Source organism: Astatotilapia calliptera, chromosome 5, assembly GCF_964374335.1.
Source record: "Astatotilapia calliptera chromosome 5, fAstCal68.1, whole genome shotgun sequence".
Taxonomy (NCBI): domain Eukaryota; kingdom Metazoa; phylum Chordata; class Actinopteri; order Cichliformes; family Cichlidae; genus Astatotilapia; species Astatotilapia calliptera.
The window spans coordinates 467501-486272 of NC_137426.1; the positions used below are offsets into that span (position 1 = coordinate 467501).

Here is an 18772-nt window from a genome sequence, read left to right on the forward strand (position 1 = left end):
TGTCTCTCTCTCTCTCTGTCTCTCTCTCTCTCTCTCTGTTTCTCTCTCTCTCTCTCTCTCTCTCTCTCTCTCTGTTCCTCTCTCTGTTCCTCTCTCTCTCTCTCTCTGTTCCTCTCTCTCTCTCTCTGTTCCTCTCTCTCTCTCTGTTCCTCTCCCTCTCTCTGTTCCTCTCTCTCTCTCTCTCTCTCTCTCTCTCTCTCTCTCTCTCTCTCTCTCTCTCTGTTCCTCTCTCTCCCTCTCTCTCTCTGTCTCTCTCTCTCTCTGTCTCTCTCTCTCTCTGTCTCTCTCTCTCTCTCTCTCTCTCTGTTTCTCTCTCTCTCTCTCTCTCTCTCTCTCTCTCTCTGTTCCTCTCTCTGTTCCTCTCTCTGTTCCTCTCTCTCTCTCTCTCTGTTCCTCTCTCTCTCTCTCTCTGTTCCTCTCTCTCTCTCTCTGTTCCTCTCTCTCTCTGTTCCTCTCCCTCTGTTCCTCTCTCTCTCCCTCCCTGTTCCTCTCTCCCCCTCTCTGTTCCTCTCTCTCTCTCTCTCTGTTCCTCTCTCCCTCTCTGTTCCTCTCTCTCTCTGTTCCTCTCTCTCTCTCTCTGTTCCTCTCTCTCTCTCTCTCTCTGTTCCTCTCTCTCTCTCTCTGTTCCTCTCTCTCTCTCTGTTCCTCTCTCTCTCTCTCTGTTCCTCTCTCTCTCTGTTCCTCTCTCTCTCTGTTCCTCTCTCTCTCTCTCTGTTCCTCTCTCTCTGTGTTCCTCTCTCTCTCTCTGTTCCTCTCTCTCTCTCTCTCTGTTCCTCTCTCTCTCTGTGTTCCTCTCTCTCTCTCTGTTCCTCTCCCTCTCTCTGTTCCTCTCCCTCTCTCTGTTCCTCTCTCTCTCTCTCTCTGTTCCTCTCCCTCTCTCTGTTCCTCTCTCTCTCTCTGTTCTTCTCTCTCTCTCTCTGTTCCTCTCCAGGGCGTCTGAACCCTCAGACTCATACTGTGTGTGTCTGTGTGTGTGTGTGTGTGTGTGTGTGTGTGTGTGTGTGTGTTCAGTGTGTCCTCAGAGACAGTCTTGAGGAGATGAAGCAGTTCTTCTCGGTGAACAGCAGCTGCAGGCTTCCTCTGAATCCAGCACTGCTCGTCACCAGCATCAACATCCAGGTACGCACACACCTTAAAGACAGGAGACACGCCCCCAGCTGGCGTTTGTACCTGATTGGACAAAGTTAATCTTCCTCTTCTGTGGTTTCCAGTCCTGCTCGTTCTTCAACTCCAACGCTGTCCCTCTGAAGTTGTCCTTCCAGAACCGGGACCCACTGGGAGACAACATCAGTGTCATCTTCAAGGTGACGCCCCTTACTAGTGATCCCAGACACAGCGACCTCTGCGAGCTGACCTTTGACCCCGGCTGTTCTCTTTGTGTGCAGTCAGGAGACGACCTGAGGCAGGACATGCTGACTCTGCAGATGATCCGCATCATGAACAAGATCTGGATCCAGGAGGGGTTGGACATGAGGATGGTCCTCTTTAAGTGCTTCTCCACGGGGAGGGGCCGAGGTGAGCACGGACACACCTGTCCTCAAGTGTGACAGAAAGGAGTGCGTCCTGTCCTCAGTAGGGCCGGGTATTCTCACTGATTTCTAGAATCGATTCGATCCACAATTTGATTCGATTCAATTTGAATCGGGGAAATTTTGCCTCAGACAGTCAGAAATATTATAATTCTGATCACTTATCAGCACATATCCATATTTTATATCTATAAAAAGAAAGCTGACACTGTGAGACTTTATCACAGGTGTGAGCGTCGCAGCAGAGGCCTTTGTGTCAAAGTAGCTGAGGATGAAACAGAAACAGGTGAAGGAGGTTTTCCTGGTCTGGGATTTTATAGCAGATGACCCTGAAAATATTGTGCAGTCAAAAACGAAGTGAAGCAGAGTTACAGAGGTTTGATTACAGACAGCGTTTTGCAGTTTGGCTTCATTTTAAAAAGTTTAAATATGTTCAGCATTGAACAGCAGAAATGAGGCTTGTCAGAAGTAAAACAAAACAAAAAGCAGCGGCCGACACCGTGGACTGTTGGGTAATAAGCAGGGGTGGGTTTGGATTATCGATTTAGAGAGAGGGAGAGAGAGAGCTCTACATGAAGTGTGATTTTTATCGTGGTGGAAGCAGTCAGAGGGATTCATGACGATGTTTATGTGAAGCTAAATATGAAGCGTAGTTTGGATCGTCTGTGGCTGCTGGTTCAGTCGATGTTGTTAGCAGATATAAAACCTGCAGCTTCAGAATCAGCGAGCTGTCGGCTTTCAGCCCCGACCGTGTCCGTGCCGTCGGGGGCGACAGCTCGCCGATGCGTCGGCGGGTCGAGCTTTGTGTTTACGTCTTTGTGCAGAATCGTGTTCCTGCTCTCATTCACTGTTTCAGCTGTTTGGTGGTTGTTGAAATTTGTGAGGTTTAACCTGAGATTCTGGCGTTTCGGGCAAAATAAATTTATATTAAAAAAACGCTTCAGGATTTTAATGAATCGATATCACGTAATCCAAGATCGATTTAATCGATAAATCGATCATCAAAACCCGCCCCTAGTCCTCAGGTGTGATTGACAGGTGTGTGTGTGTGTGTGTGTGTGTGTGTGTGTCCTCAGGTGTGATTGACGTGTGTGTGTGTGTGTGTGTGTGTGTGTGTGTGTGTGTGTGTGTGTGTGTGTGTGTGTGTCCTCAGGTGTGATTGACGTGTGTGTGTGTGTGTGTGTGTGTGTGTCCGTCCTCAGGTGTGATTGACGTGTGTGTGTGTGTGTGTGTCCTCAGGTATGGTGGAGATGATTCCTCACGCTGATACTCTGAGGAAGATCCAGGTGGAACACGGTGTCACGGGATCGTTCAAAGACCGCACTCTGGCCGACTGGCTGCAGAAACACAACCCCACTGACGAGCAGTACGATAAGGTAACGTACGCGCACACTTTTACACACCTGTACACACCTGTCGGTGTGAGACACTCCTCCATCTGCTCTTTCAGGCCGTGGAGAACTTCATCTACTCGTGCGCCGGTTGCTGCGTGGCCACCTATATCCTGGGAATCTGCGACCGCCACAACGACAACATCATGCTGAAGACGAGCGGGCACATGTTCCACATCGACTTCGGGAAGTTCCTGGGACACGCCCAGATGTTCGGGAACATCAAACGGTAAGAGAGAAGCAGATGTTCACCTGTCCTGTCCTCGGTTCACCTTTATAGCTGACTACCTGCTGTACCCCGTGCAGGGACCGCGCCCCCTTCGTCTTCACCTCTGATATGGCTTATGTCATCAATGGCGGCGACAAGCCGTCCAGCCGCTTCCACGACTTTGTGGATCTGTGCTGCGAAGCATACAACCTGATCCGGAAACACACTCACCTGTTCCTCAACCTGCTGGGCCTGGTGTGTCTAACTCGCACAAACACGCACAAACACACACTCTCACACGGACACACACTCACACACAGACACACACAAACACACACTCACATAATGGAGTAAATACAACATCTGCTAAAGGAACCAACCAGGAAGTTAAACGTGTCTGTCTGTGTGTGTGTGTGTGTGTGTGTGTGTGTGTGTCTGTGTGTGTGTCCAGATGTTGTCCTGTGGGATCCCGGAGCTCTCCGACCTCGATGACCTGAAGTATGTCTATGATGCACTGAGACCTCACGAGTCTGAGGCTGACGCCACCATGTACTTCACCAGGTAGGCGCGGGCTCACCTGCACAGATGCCTCCGACCTTCAGGGCAGAGACACGAGTCATCACGACCTGCGCTGCAGACGGTCTCTGGCAGCGTCCAGGCTACACCTGCCGCCTTTGTTAACGACCCCTCTGACCCCGGCAGGTTGATCGAGTCCAGTCTGGGCAGCGTTGCCACCAAACTGAACTTCTTCATCCACAATCTGGCCCAGATGAAGTTCACCTCGTCGGAGGAGCGCCCCACGCTGTCGTTCGCCCCCAGGTTCCACTCGGCAAAGAGCGACGGCATCATCAAGAACCTGTACATCTGCAGACACATCCGGACCGGCGGAAAGGGATATGTGAGTCCAGACGTGCCAGTGGGAAGCACACGGGAAGCACATGGGAAGCAGAAGCTAACCAGCTGTGTGTGTCTGTGTGTGTCAGGCTTTTGTGGTGAAGGTGGAGCGTGAAGGTCAGCAGGAGGTGCAGCTGGTTCAGAGGACATTTGAAGAGTTTCAGGAACTCCACAGCAAACTGAGGCTCATCTTCCCCTCATCCAAACTGCCCAGGTACACAGACACACACACTGACATGCACACGTGTGCCCACAGACACACACTCCTAGGTGCACAAAGGAGCTTTGCAGAAGGTCCTTCCTCCTGTCCTCTTATCCCCTCCCACAGTTTCCCCAGTCGCTTTGTGATTGGCCGTTCCCGCAGCGAGGCGATGGCTGACAGGAGGAAGGACGAGCTGAACGGTTACGTGTGGCACTTGATCCACGCCGCTCCGGAGGTCGCTCAGGTCAGTGGCTTTCTGGGTCGGTTCTCACATGAGTGGTAGCTCAGGGGTGGCTGTAGCTCAGGTGGCAGAGCAGGTCGGCCGCTAACCAGAAGGTCGGTGGTTCGATGCCCGTCTGCTCCAGTCTGCATGCCAAATATCCTTGGGCAAGATACTAACCCCATGTGTGTGAATGTTAGTTCGAGCACCTAAGAGCTTAGAAGAAGTGCTTGAATTAGTTGCACTCTGAGTGCTCTGACAGAGTAGAACATATAAGAAACAGTCCATGTACATGATGGTAAGCCGTGACATTAATATTATACAATATACAATAATATTCAGATTGTTAGGCCACCCTCCACACATAAATGGAGGGCCATGATCGGGGCCACAGCACCTTCCAGGGTGCAGTGAGTGTCATGTTGTTGTTCTCAACCAGCATAAAAGCTTCTCCACAGTTAAAGTGTGTGTGGCAGCTGTGATAGCTGCCTGGGTTTTGGTGCTGAGCAGCACCTGCTGGTCTGCCGTGTTTCGAAAGGGGCTCGCAGGCTGTCTCCAGGCTTCTTGTGCCCCTTTGAGGTTTAGCCGTGGTGTTCGAGGAGCTTTGTGGCAGTTTTGGATGACATAACAACAAGATGCAGCCACCCTGAGTGCGGACTTCAAACTGTACACCAGATTTTTTTTTAAATTGTGCTGACAGGCCACATAAAAACCAGAGTTAGGGTAAAAAATATGCACAATGTTTTTTTCTGAATCGTTGGTCGTTGTGTCCTTGGGCGAGACACTTCACCCGTTGCCTACTGGTGGTGGTCAGAGGGCCCGGTGGCGCCAGTGTCCGCCTCGCCTCTGTCAGTGCGCCCCAGGGTGGCTGTGGCTACAATGTAGCTGCCATCACCAGTGTGTGAATGGGTGGATGTTCAACCAAGATGGCGCCGCGTATGGTCACCCTGGTGCTTCAGTGCGTTACTTTTGTTTTGTTTTTGTGCATTTTCTCTGTGTCTGGGCACTCCTCTGGATACTCGTACACCAGAGAAGAGCTCCTTAACTGCAGGACTACAACACCTGTGGATTTATTTCCAATATTTGTCGCATCTGCGGCAGATTTACTGCTGACTCTGACCAGGAAAGCGAGACGCCGAAAGAGAGGGAAGCGAGCCGGCGCACTCGTGCGTTTGAGGAGACGCGGACTGCGAACTGCTCTTCCTGGGATCTTCCTTTCCAATGTTCGCTCACTCGGGAATAAGATAGACGAACTGGCCCTGATGAGAAGCATGAACAGAGACTTTGCCTCCTCCTGTGTCTTATGTTTTACGGAGTCGTGGCTCTGTGAGGACATCCCGGACTGCGCGCTCAAGCTGGAGGGCTTTCATCTGCTGCGCGCGGACCGGCAGGCCGCTCTCTCCGGTAAAACCAAAGGTGGAGGTCTCTGCTTCTACATTAATAGTGGCTGGTGCACAGATGTAACAGTGATTGCTCAGTACTGCTCTCCCTCTCTGGAATACCTTTTTATTCACTGCAAACCGTTTTATTTTCCGCGGGAGTTTGCTTCATTCATCTTGGCCGCTGTTTACATCCCGCCAGACGCAGATGCGCAGGCAGCTCAGTGCGCCCTCGCGGAGCAGATACTGCACATGGAGCGGACATTCCCGGACTCTCTCATCATTGCTCTTGGGGACTTTAACAAAGCCAATCTGAGCCATGAGCTTCCAAAATATAAGCAGTATATTAAATGCCCGACCAGAGAGGAGAGGACATTGGACCACTGTTACAGCACGATCAGCGGGGCCTATCGCGCGGTGCCCCGCGCTTCACTCTGACTTTCTGATCACGTCATGATCCACCTGATCCCCGCGTACAGACAGAGGCTGAAGCTCTCCAAACCTGTCGTGAGGACTAAAAAACTGTGGAGCAACGAGGCTGTGGAGGAGCTTCGCACGTGTTTGGAGACCACAGACTGGGACACAATGAAGGCTGCTTCTAACAGCTTGGACGAGTTTACGGACACTGTCACCTCCTATATCCACTTCTGTGAGGACAGCATTGTGCCATCACGCACCAGGGTGAGTTATAACAATGACAAACCCTGGTTTACTCCTAAACTCAAAAAGCTGTGGCTGGAAAAGAGAAAGGCGTTCAGAAGCGGAGACAGGGACTGCTACAGAGAGGCCAAGTACAGGTTCACTAAAGAAGTGGACATTGCTAAACATCAGCACTCTGAGAAGATGCAGCAGCAGATCTCAGAGAATGACTCGGCCTCTGTGTGGAAAGGTTTTAGGAATATCACCAACTACAAGCCTAAAACCCCCCACTCCACTGATGACTTGCTCTTAGCCAACACCCTCAACGACTTCTACTGTCGTTTTGACGAGCCATCAGGCAGCCTTCACACCTCCAACGACCCCAACAATAGAGGCACTTTGGACACTCATTCCCCCACCTCTCCCCCCTCCATAGAGCCATCACCACCTTCAAACTGTTCACCTGCAACACCCCCCTCCTCACCCCACACAAAAGAGGATTTCACACCACCTCCTCCCACCACAACTCTTCATATTCATGAAGCAGATGTGAGGAAGCAGTTTAAGAATCTGAATGCTCGGAAAGCTCCCGGCCCAGACGGTGTGTCTCCTGCCACCCTCAGACACTGTGCAAACGAGCTGGCCCCAGTGTTTTCTGGCATCTTCAACTCCTCACTGCAGGCATGTCATGTGCCTGCCTGCTTCAAGTCCTCTACCATAATCCCTGTCCCCAAGAAACCTAGGATCACTGGACTAAATGACTACAGACCCGTGGCTGTGACATCTGTGGTCATGAAGTCATTTGAGCGCCTAGTTCTCTCCCATCTCAAGACCCTCACGGCCCCCCTCCTGGACCCCCTGCAGTTTGCATACAGAGCCAACAGGTCTGTAGACGACGCCATCAACATGGCCCTACACTTCATCCTGCAGCATCTGGACTCCCCAGGAACCTACGCCAGGATCCTGTTTGTGGACTTCAGCTCTGCCTTCAACACCATCCTTCCAGACCATCTCCGAGGCAAGCTTTCCCAGATGAATGTGCCTGATCCCATCTGCCGGTGGATCACTGACTTCCTGACGGACAGGAAGCAGCACGTGAGGCTGGGAAAGAATGTCTCGGACTCCCGGACCATCAGCACCGGCTCCCCTCAGGGCTGTGTTCTTTCTCCTCTGCTCTTCTCCCTGTACACCAACTGCTGCACCTCCACCCACCAGTCTGTCAAGCTAATCAAGTTTGCAGATGACACCACCCTTATTGGACTCATCTCTGACGGGGATGAGTCTGCCTACAGGAGGGAGGTTGAACGTCTGGTGTCCTGGTGCAGCCACAACAACCTGGTGCTGAATGCCCAGAAGACAGTGGAGATTATTGTGGACTTCAGGAAGCACACAGCCCCACTCCCCCCCATCATCCTGACTGACACCCCCATCACCTCTGTGGACTCGTTCCGCTTCCTGGGTACCACCATCACCCAGGACCTGAAGTGGGAGCCCACCATCACCTCCGTCATCAAGAAAGCCCAGCAGAGGATGTACTTCCTGAGGCAGCTGAAGAAATTCAACCTGCCAACACGGACGATGATGCAATTCTACACCGCAATCATCGAGTCCATCCTCACCTCCTCCATCACCGTGTGGTACGCTGGAGCCACTATCAGGGACAAACAGAGACTGCAGCGTGTTGTGCGCTCTGCTGAGAAGGTGATTGGCTGCAGACTCCCATCTCTGCAGGACCTGTACACCTCCAGGACACTGCGGCGTGCAGCTCGGATCTCAGCTGACCCTTCTCACCCTGGACACAGTCTGTTTGACCTGCTCCCCTCAGGCAGGAGGCTCCGGTCCATTCGCACCAGAACCTCTCGCCATAAGAACAGTTTCTTCCCCTCTGCTGTTGGACACATGAACAATAACCTTATGACTGTCCCCGCCACTAACACATGACCCTACGCTGTGTTCACTGCATCATTCCATGTTTGGCACTGATCACCACCTGCACTCATGTATATATCTTTCTACGTAGCACTCATAATTCTTATTCTCATGTATATATCTCATGTATAGCTCATGCACATATCTTTCTACGTAGCACTTTTAATTCTTATCTCTACTTTTATTTTTTCATGTCTATTTAAGTGCTATTTATGACAGCATGTTTGCACTGAAGCACCGCAGCAATTTCCTAATGTTGTAAACCTGCTCAACATTTGGCAATAAAACCCTTTCTGATTCTGATTCTGATGACTGGATGTGTAAAGCGCTTTGGGGTCCTCAGGGACGAGTAAATAGGCCATTTACCATTGTGTTTATACAAAATGTCAAAATGAAAAATTAACAGTAAATTCAAACATGTGAGGTTGTTCAAAGAAATCAGTCCTTCTTTAAAAAGGCGGCGTCATCCTGACTCTGTGTGGACAGATTTGTATTAAAAGACCAACTGAAAGATTTTGAGAACATCTTGCAGCCTTCAGTCTCTCACCTCGCAAAAAACAACTAAATCAGTCAGTAGCAATGCACTCCTGGGGAGGGAGGTGTGTGTACTCAGGTACATATGTAACCTTATTATGTCCTGTGTCATCCTTTTTTATCCTTCCTTTCAGTCTTTACTGGCTTGTATTTATTTATAGAAGCATGTAAATGCCTGAATGAAACGTTGAAAGGAACGAGACGTAAACAGTTTTCAAAGAGCTAAAATCTGCAGTAGTGAAAACGGCCAGTGGTACCCTCGAGCCCAGACAGGTGAAGGAAGGTGTGCTTGAACCTCTCAGCTGCAGACAAACACAAAGTACAACATGGCCGAACATGAGAGTGCCGCCATCACCTCACCAGCTCGCTTTTAGTCTGAGTCGCTTCTCAGGACGAAACCCACACACACACACTGAGTGGGTGTGGCGCTGCTGTTCTATCAGCTCGCTGCAGTCCTCGGGGCTCCGCCCTCTTCAAGGTTATCTCTCCCTGACTGTGGAAGCTCTGCCTGCAGGCAGACAGGTTCAGAGGCAGGTGTGTGATCGTGTCGCTGTGATGAAGGTTCTCCGCCCTGCAGAAAGATGCATTTCCTGTTTCTTACATAAGATAAGGATGGTGAGCTGACCCCTCACTTCCTGGAAGTTCCAGGAAGTTCTTAGAAGTGCTCTGTCCTGAGCTGAACGTCCACAGCACCGATGCAGGGATGTTCTCTGAGCTGTGTCAGGTCCACTTGTCTTTATTCTGATTACACTGACCTTTGTCCCGTTTACCTCAGTGAGCTAATCACAGGCTGATCACCCCGTGTGTGTGTCTGCACAGTGTGACCTGGTGTACACCTTCTTCCACCCGCTGCCCAAAGACGAGCGATCAGGAACGACGGCGAGCAAACCAGCAGGTACGTGATTTTGGACCCACACGCTGTTTAATGTGTAAAGCTCAAGAACTGGAAATAAACTGGGAAGACTTTTTGTTTGCTCAGTGGGACAGTGTACGGATTTTAGGAAGCCACAGTGGGCGGGTCCTCACGCTGATTAGACGGGGGCGTTACCCAATGAGGAGTACTCATATCAAATATGAGCTTATCTGAGGTCAGACTGCACCAAAGAGGTTTCGCTCTGTTAAACTTTAACTCACACAAACACAAAGGTCAAAGGTCAGTGCTCTGTGACTCAGCATGTAACAGCAGATCTGTGGCATGTTTTCATACAGAATCACTGCTGATTGGTTAAAGGTTACAGCCAGTAAAAAGATTGTTCTCATAATTATACATCATCACAGCGTGATGCCTTCTCCTTCAGATCAACATATGAAGCATCGTAGCGGTTTTATTATCAGAGGTCGCCTTCACCAACTGGAAGGAAAGAGTGCTATCGCATCTTAAAACACCATCCTCGTTACCTCGACCCTCATCTCCTGAGCTCAAGTCGGGGCTTGAACACACCAAAGCACAACCATGCTCATTTGTTACTCATGTTGTCTTAATTATTTATTGTCCACAGGTTAGACATGTGACCCTTGACAGCGTGTTCGTTGATCCACCTTGAGGAGTTTGAGCATCTATGTGGGGAGAAGCTGCTTGTTTTGCAGCAATCATATGACCCCCTATGAGCAAGCACTTTGGCGACAGCAGGAAGGAAAAACTCCCTTTTAACAGGAAGAAAGATAGTGTCTGTCTCCTGAATCCAAACTGGAAGCTGGTTCCACAGAAGAGGGGCCTGAAAACTGAAGGCTCTGCCTCCCATTCTACTTTTAAATACTCTAGGAACAACAAGTAGGCCTGCAGAGCGAGAGCGAAGTGCTCTAATAGGGTGATATGGTACTACAAGGTCATTAAGATAAGATGGGGCCTGATTATTTAAGACCTTGTATGTGAGGAGCAGGATTTTGAATTCAATTCTGGATTTAACAGGAAGCCAATGAAGGGAAGCCAAAACAGGAGAAATCTGCTCTCTCTTTCTAGTCCCTGTCAGGACTCTTGCTGCAGCATTTTGGATCAGCTGAAGGCTTTTCAGGGAGTTTTTAGGACTTCCTGATAATAATGAATTACAGTCGTCCAGCCTGGAAGTAATAAATGCATGAACTAGTTTTTCAGCGTCACTCTGAGACAGGATATTTCTAACTTTAGAGATGTTGCACAAATGGAAGAAAGCAGTCTGACATATTTGTTTAATATGTGCGTTGAAGGACATGTCCTGGTCAAAAATGACTCCAAGGTTCCTCACAGTGTTACTGGAGGCCAAGGTAATGCCATCCAGAGGAAGAATCTGCTTAGATACCATATTTCTAGGATTTTCAGGGCCGAGTACAATAACCTCAGTTTGATCTGAATTAAGAAGCAGAAAGTTAGCGGCCATCCAGGTCTTTATGTCTTTAAGACATTCCTGCAGTTTAACTCATTGGTGTGTGTTATCTGGCTTCATGGACAGATAGAGCTGGGTGTCATCTGCATAGCAGTGTAAATGTATGCTATGTCTTCTAATGATGCTGCCTAAGGGAAGCATGTATAATGTAAACAGAATTGGTCCTAGCACTGAACCCTGTGGAACTCCATGATTAACCTCAGTGTGTGAAGAGGACTCTCCATTTACATGCACAAACTGGAGTCTATTAGATAGATATGATACAAACCACTGCAGCACAGTACCTGTAATACCTACAGCATGTTCTAATCGCTCTAATAGGATATTATGGTCGACAGTATCGAACGCTGCACTGAGGTCTAGCAGGACAAGCACAGAGATGAGTCCACTGTCAGAGGCCATAAGAAGATCATTTGTAACCTTCACTAAAGCTGTTTCTGTGCTGTGATGAGCTCTGAAACCTGACTGAAACTCTTCAAATAAACCTCTGCAGATGATCTGTTAGCTGTTTGACAACTACTCTTTCAAGGATGTTTGATATAAAGGAAGGTTGGAGATTGGCCTATAATTAGCTAAGACTGCTGGGTCTAGAGATGCTTTTTGAGTAAAGGTTTAACTACAGCCAGCTTGAGAGGCTAGCAGAGGCTAACAGCAGAGTTACTGATAGGAAAGTTCAGCATATCCTCAACAGCTCACCTTAGTAAGGCGTTCATCAAAGTTTTACAGCCTCCTCCACAGTAAATAAAGATGCTTCTCACCCGGCTTTGACAGCTGAGGTAAACAGCTGTCTGTTCCTTTAATACTCAGACGCTGCAGTTCCTCTGATGTCCAGCAGAGGTTATGAAATAAATCTGTAATATTCAAACTTAAGTCAGAAGATGAAATATCTTTATCAGAATTAAGTACTTCTTAAACTCAGCCTGCGACTGAAAGTGTTAGAAACAGCCAAATATCAGACATGTTCATTGAAGACTAACATTGAAAGTGTGCGTGTGTTCGCAGAGATCTCGTGGTCTCCAGGTTCAGGAAAAGAGCTCGGCGAGGTCAAACTGTCCATCTCCTACAAGAATGAAAAACTCTTCATCATGGTGATACACATCCGAGGCCTGGTCAGTGTGTCGTGTTATTATTAGATTCATTTATAGCTTTATTTCTATTTGTTTTTATTACGTTTTTGTATATATTTCTTTATTATTATGATTACTCTAGTTTCTGTTGTGTATATACTTTTTTTTAAATTATGTATTCTTGGGGGAGCAGCGGCTCTACTCTGAGCCCCTCCCGGATGGCTGAAATCTCACCCTATCTCTAAGGGAGAGGCCAGCCACCCTTCGGAGGAAGCCCATTTCCGCCGCTTGTATTCGCGATCTCGTTCTTTCGGTCACTACCCACAGCTCGTGACCATAGGTGAGGGGAGGGGCGTAGATCGACCAGTAAAATGAGAGCTTCGCTTTTACACTCAGCTCTCTCTTCACCACAACAGACCGGTGCAGCGTCCGCACCACTCCGTCTGTCGATCTCCCGCTGCCTTCTCCCATCACTCGTGAACAAGACCCCGAGATACTTGAACTCCTCCTTTTGGGGCAGGAACTCGTCCCCGACCCGGAGTGGGCACTCCACCCTTTTCCGGCTGAGAACCATGGCCTCAGATTTGGAGGTGCTGATCTCATTCCCGCTGCTTCACACTCGGCTGTGAACTGCTCCAGTGCGAGCTGGAGGCTGTTACCTGATGAAGACTCCCCATACTCCCAAAGCCCAACCCACAGAATACTCAGATGGACATGGCCGTCTGAGTATTCACCTCCGGTGTCCACTTGCTGGTTTGGGGGTTACACCTAGGGCTGCTCAATTAATCGAATTTTAATCACGATTACGATCTGGGCTTTCAACGATCATTAAAAATGACTGAGCCGATTATTAGCCCCTCCCTCATTTATCCGCGACACCTTAAAGGCCGGTCCGTGAAAATATTGTCGGGCATAAACCGTCCGTGGCGCAAAAAAGGTTGGAGACCGCTGATTAAGAGGACCCGAGGGAAGCTCGGAAAGCTAAGCAGAAGTTATTTGGAGAGTGACTGCCGTTGGTTGAAAAGAGTTAAAAAAAAAAACTTCAGTGGTGTTGCACACTATTTTATATTATTTTTTTAAAGTCATTGTTAACCCTTTAAAGCCGGTCAGAGCAGCACGCTCCGTTTTGCGTAACTATTTTTAAATCCCTGTAGAACCTGAACCGTGTAAGCTAGCGCAATAATTTGTTTTGCATATGAAACCGGAGGAGTTGTACTTACATCTGATGCCATCAGCTTGTCCTCGGTCACGGTTTCCTTCCACATATAGCTTTGCAAAAATTGCATAAAAAGCTCTTGCAGGAACAAAAACATAATATTCCAGAAACACGCTTTGCTGTTCCGATCAGCTGTTCGTAACACTTCCCACAGTGAAATGATGCACCTGCTGTTTTCTTTGCAAATTTGCATCATAGGATTGTTTTTTGTTTTTCCTGCAGTATATAAAAATTGCTGTATCTCCAAAATAAAACTATGAAGACACTCAAAATAAATTTCCTGTGGTGGGAAACTATTTTTTGCAACTTTATTGTATTTAAAGTTTTGAGGGATAAACCTCTTAAATTTCTCCAAGTAGAAATATATGTAAACAAAACAAAAGCGATTTTCAATTTTTTTTGTAGTTTATTGCACTTTTTTGCAATTTATGTAATTACTATGCACTTAATGCAGACATATTATTAAAATATGGGCTATAACAGTTGTATTGATGTATAGCAACTTGAAATGCTCCCACAAATGGCACTACAGCATGTAAAAAAAAAAAAAATAATAATATAAGCTCTGGTGGACTTGGTTCCATAGTAGGTCTTAAAGGGTTAAATAAATATCGTCAAATAATCGTGATCTCAATTTCAGTGAAAATAATCGTGATTATCATTTTTGCCATAATCGAGCAGCCCTAGTTACACCCATGAACGGCCGCCTCAGCAATGGAGGTGCTGACTATGGTCCAGTCGGTCTCAATGTCCCCAGGGTTCCTCGGAATAAACACTTTTTATTTATTTATGATCATTGTTAATATTTTAATAAATGTATTTATATAATTTTAAGGATTTTTTTTCATGTTTTTTAATTAATATTTTTATATTGATCAGTGGGTCTAAGTCCTGTCCTGGTATTTGGGGCTTCTGATTGTTTTTGTTTTTTCTCTGTGGGACTGACACTGATGCCTGTGGGTGTGTAGCAGCCCCTGCAGGATGGGACTGACCCCGACCCCTACGTGAAGCTCTATCTCCTCCCCGACCCTCAGAAGATGAGCAAGAGGAAAACGAAGGCGGCGCGACGCACGTGCAACCCGACCTACAATGAGATGGTACGATCCGCTCACAGCGTCTGGAAGTGCTGTGAGATACTGCTATCGATGTGCTAAGTAAATACTGGCCCAGCTGTGCAGATAGTAATGATAATGCAGCAGTGAGCTGCATGCTGGAGGATAGAAACAGTGTCGCTCTGATAGCAGTGTTGGTGTTAACCTGTCGGTATTTGGATTGTTCTGCATCTCTGGTGTAAAGAATCGCGGATGTCACTGTGGTTCAACTCTTAGATGTTGATATGACTAACTTTGCTGTTTCCATAGCAACATCACTTTTGCCTCCCTTTGTGTCCCCAGCTGGTGTACGAGCGGATCCCACGGGGGGACCTGGACCAGAGGGTGATCCACCTTCGGGTCCTGGGAGACGGCGCCTTCTGGGAGAACACGCTGCTGGGAGAGACCTTCATCCCCCTGAAGAGGCTGGTCCCAGGTCAGCACTGGGTGGGCTGGCACAAACTGGGCCCCCCTGGCTCAGACTTCGCCCACTGATGGACAGGAAACGGGAGGCAGCGGACTTAAAAGAAAGAAGAAGAACTGCAGGCGTTCCTGCTGAGGGGGAACGGTGAAACAAAAAAAGGGAGATCCTTTCAAAGTAAAAGCCTTGTGGCTGCTCTGCGGGTGTCGTGCCACGCTCGTTAGTTTATAAGAGACTGAGTTTTACTTCAGTGAACGAGTTCCACTAACGAGCTCGCCCTGACCTTTGACCTGAGAGCGACTGAAGGAGTGGATTCCTTTTTTAACAGACCTACAGGAGCTCAGACGTGCTCGAGCTGTTTCTTCTTCTTCTCCTCGGCAGGAAGTTGAACTGTGAAAAAGGAAACGAGGACAGAGGCGCGGTGAAGAAGACGAAGCAGGTTGAAGAGCGTGGGCAGCGCCGCTGAGAAGACTTTAGGTTATTTTTTATAGCGGGTTTGATTTATTTTTAAAGTGCGACTGACTGCCGGCTGCTTGCGTCCCTATGTTTCATTCCTGGTTTCTGAACCATGTCATTTCCTGTTTTTAGCTCAATGACGGCGGGCGTTTTGTGATCAGCTGATTTTTGTGTTTGCGCTGTAAATGAATGCGAGGTTTTCACAATGACTGCTTCACACGTTTAAAGACGAGAGAAATCTGAAGAATTTCAAAATTCTGAAACACTGAAATTTAATTTTTATTGTTGGATTGTTTTTGATCATGTGACTCTGTGACGTCATCATGCTGCTCATTCAATCAGCTATCACTTCTCTCCCTGAGGGCACTTTCCCCTGATTGGCCAGCATGCAGAAGCCTGCTGAGGGGCAGCCTGTGAGCTGTTAGAGCCCCCTGCCTGTGGACATGTCATTCCACAGGCAGGGGGCGCTCTCGGGGCAAATTTCATCCTGTTTTTGATGGAAGAGTTCGACAGTTTCTACTGCAGTGAAGTCGCTGAGGACATCACAGCACCACGAGCCGCTTTACAGCACCCTGCGTTTTGATTTGGGGTGTGAAGCCAGCTCCTGCTTCTGCTGCTAACGTGTGCTGGAGGTTTGGAAACAGGCGCCGTCAAGGGAGGACGTCCTGTCCTGAACTCTAACCGACCAAACAGCAGGCAGCAGTAGCGTGCTGGTGTTTCATGGGTAAAATCAGGTCCGCACGAACAGTTCAAGTGTTTGTATTTGTTCTGCATCATGTGACTGAGGTCCTGACCAATCAGATGAGGTTGCTGTGGGTGAAGAAGCATGATGACGCGCAGAAGCAGGCTTTGTTTGGATGCAGCTTCACTGATGACGACCTGTACAGACGAATGATTCTGAACCTTTTCTATTGTTTGCACTACACAATAAACTTGAAATGAAAACAGCTGAAGGTGGTCTGTCCTCCTCTTCCTCCCTCCTCCTAGGGTCTACACCTGCCTCGTTTCCTGTGTCCGTGCTGCGAGGGATAAAGGTCGGCCTGGTTTTAGAAGCTTGGCTTGGTCTATCAGATGTCTGGGGCTAAAGAGGGTGGAGCTCAGGTGAGCACAGTGTGGTCTGTAACAGCAGGTCTGCAGTCGAGGCTGAGATTTCATTAAAACCCAAGAATGCCAGAAATCTCTTTAAAATGTAGAATAGAAAACAATAGAGTCCAGGTGAACCACTCAGGTCTGCTGATTGGCTGTCGGCTCTCGGGCAGGTACTCCTGCAGTGGCGGCACAGAAAACACCCCACGGACGTCTTTGTTACTACAGTTTTTAATAATATTTTATATTTGCGGGTGGCTGTAGCTCAGGAGGTAGAGCAGGTCACCTGCTGATCGCAAGGTTGGAGGTTCGATCCCTGGCTCCTCCAGTCTGCATGTCAAGTATCCTTGGGCAAGATACTAACCCCAAGCTGCTCTCCGATGCGTCCATCGGAGTGTGAATGTGTGTGGATGTAGTTAGAAAGCACTACGTATAGATAAAGTGCTTGTGAGAATGGGTGTGACTGGGTGAATGAGGCATGCTGTATAGAGCGCTCTGAGTACTCTGGGAGAGTAGAAAAGCGCTCTATAAGAATCAGTCCATTTACCATATTTACGTAGGGCAGATTTTTACAAGTAATGTGTGGATCAGATATCAAGCATCTCAATCCCAATGTTGATATTGGTATCAGATCGATACTAGTGTGACTGGACCGATACTTGGTCTATCCTCTGAACTGTTAAATAATTTCTAACAAATAAATATCCCAGAAACCTCTCTGAACCTTTCTGTGGTGCCAGGTTTATTCATAGCCACATTTAAACTACAGGAGCTGAGCCGACCGCTGTAGACACGGGCACATTTACAAGCAGCTCTTCAAAATAAAAGCTGAAATGTGTGAGAAGGCAGGACACACTGGTCTCCCCTACATCAGCTGCCTTTAAAGGGTGTCTGTGTCAGCAGTACTGGTCCTGTATTTACTTGGTATCAGAACGCTAAACTTTTTTACTGCAGGCTGGCTCGTTTTGGTTCACTTTTTATCTGTTTCTGTAATTATTGTGAAACTGCAGATTTGACAGATCCAGTTGTAGGCACAGTTTGGATGTCTTTGGTTTTTACATTAATCCTGATCTGTTTCCTGTGACGCTGACGGGACAGCAGGACCTTTGACCCTTGCCGTGTCCTCACACAAAAGCAGGTGATCCTCCACAGCATCATCCAGCACCTAGCTTACACACACACACCTGCATACAGTATTTATGGAGTTTAGTTTACTGTCAGATTTTGATCAATGATTTCTGATCCTGGACTTGACACCTGATCCCAGTGTCAGCCTTTTGGTATCGATCCGATATCAAGTAAATGCAGAGCCAGTGCGATACCAATACTGATACTTTCAGCTTATGTGAGAGAGCCGTGTGTCTCGTTGTCCCCGCAGTCACATGTCCCTGAGCCTGGTTCTGCTGGAGGTTTTCTGCTTGGAAAAATCACATTTTTCCTTCCTACTGTTGCCAAGTCGTAGGCTCGTAGGCGTTCGTCTGATTATTGTAGGGTTTTTATCTTACAATATAAAGTGCCTTTGGTTGACTGCTGTGATTTAACGTTATATGAATAAAACTGAATAGAATGGGGAGCAGTGTGTCCTGATTCATGAGATGAACCATCATCTATCGGCAAATTCTGAACACATGAATGAAAGGCTTTATTAGCCACATGCAGGTTGCATGGTGATATGAGATCTTCTGTTGTTGCCTGTTAAGAGTCGCGCTGCACAGTCTGAAGATCTAAAGCTAATTGGTTAAGACACGTAAAAAGACAGGAAGAAATAGAAGCATGCATAATCATCTCCAGTTCAGCCTTTTTCACCATTAGTCTGAGTTTTGAAATGTTCCTTAGATGATGACTGACTTTTACTTTCCACAGTTGGCACAATAAAACACAGCTTTCATCTTTTATTTTGGAGAGCTGAATGTAAACGTGCCTGTCTAATGTGGCTGTAAATAAAACAGGCACCACAGAAAGGTTCAGACATGTTTCACAGCATGTTTGACGCATTTGTTCATTAAAACACTCAGTGCGCTACATACTGAACTCGGGGGATAGAAACAAAGTATCGATTTAATACCAATATGGGCATCGGTTACTATGGGCTACTATCCATACTGGGTCCTTTCACCATCTCCAGTGTCTGAGCCGCTTCTATAAATTGA

The 18772-nt window shown here is 47.8% G+C and overlaps 1 protein-coding gene across 3 annotated transcripts in view; it reads left to right on the plus strand.

Annotated features, from left to right (window-relative positions):
* Positions 1 to 16483, plus strand: part of pik3c2b (phosphatidylinositol-4-phosphate 3-kinase, catalytic subunit type 2 beta) — a 54915-nt gene extending 38432 nt beyond the window's left edge. For 2 of the 3 annotated variants that reach the window (XM_080301100.1, XM_080301101.1), the window contains exons 20-33: positions 1012 to 1119; positions 1212 to 1304; positions 1386 to 1515; positions 2769 to 2905; positions 2980 to 3149; positions 3227 to 3383; positions 3580 to 3689; positions 3831 to 4026; positions 4112 to 4236; positions 4351 to 4468; positions 9745 to 9820; positions 12288 to 12394; positions 14537 to 14665; positions 14963 to 16483. In XM_080301100.1, coding sequence (XP_080157226.1) covers positions 1012 to 1119; positions 1212 to 1304; positions 1386 to 1515; positions 2769 to 2905; positions 2980 to 3149; positions 3227 to 3383; positions 3580 to 3689; positions 3831 to 4026; positions 4112 to 4236; positions 4351 to 4468; positions 9745 to 9820; positions 12288 to 12394; positions 14537 to 14665; positions 14963 to 15154 — 1848 coding nt within the window. In that variant the 3' untranslated portion in view covers positions 15155 to 16483. The remainder of the gene's footprint in view (positions 1 to 1011; positions 1120 to 1211; positions 1305 to 1385; positions 1516 to 2768; positions 2906 to 2979; positions 3150 to 3226; positions 3384 to 3579; positions 3690 to 3830; positions 4027 to 4111; positions 4237 to 4350; positions 4469 to 9744; positions 9821 to 12287; positions 12395 to 14536; positions 14666 to 14962) is intronic. The other variant, XM_080301102.1, reaches the window with a different exon arrangement.
* Positions 16484 to 18772: the final 2289 nt, after the last annotated feature.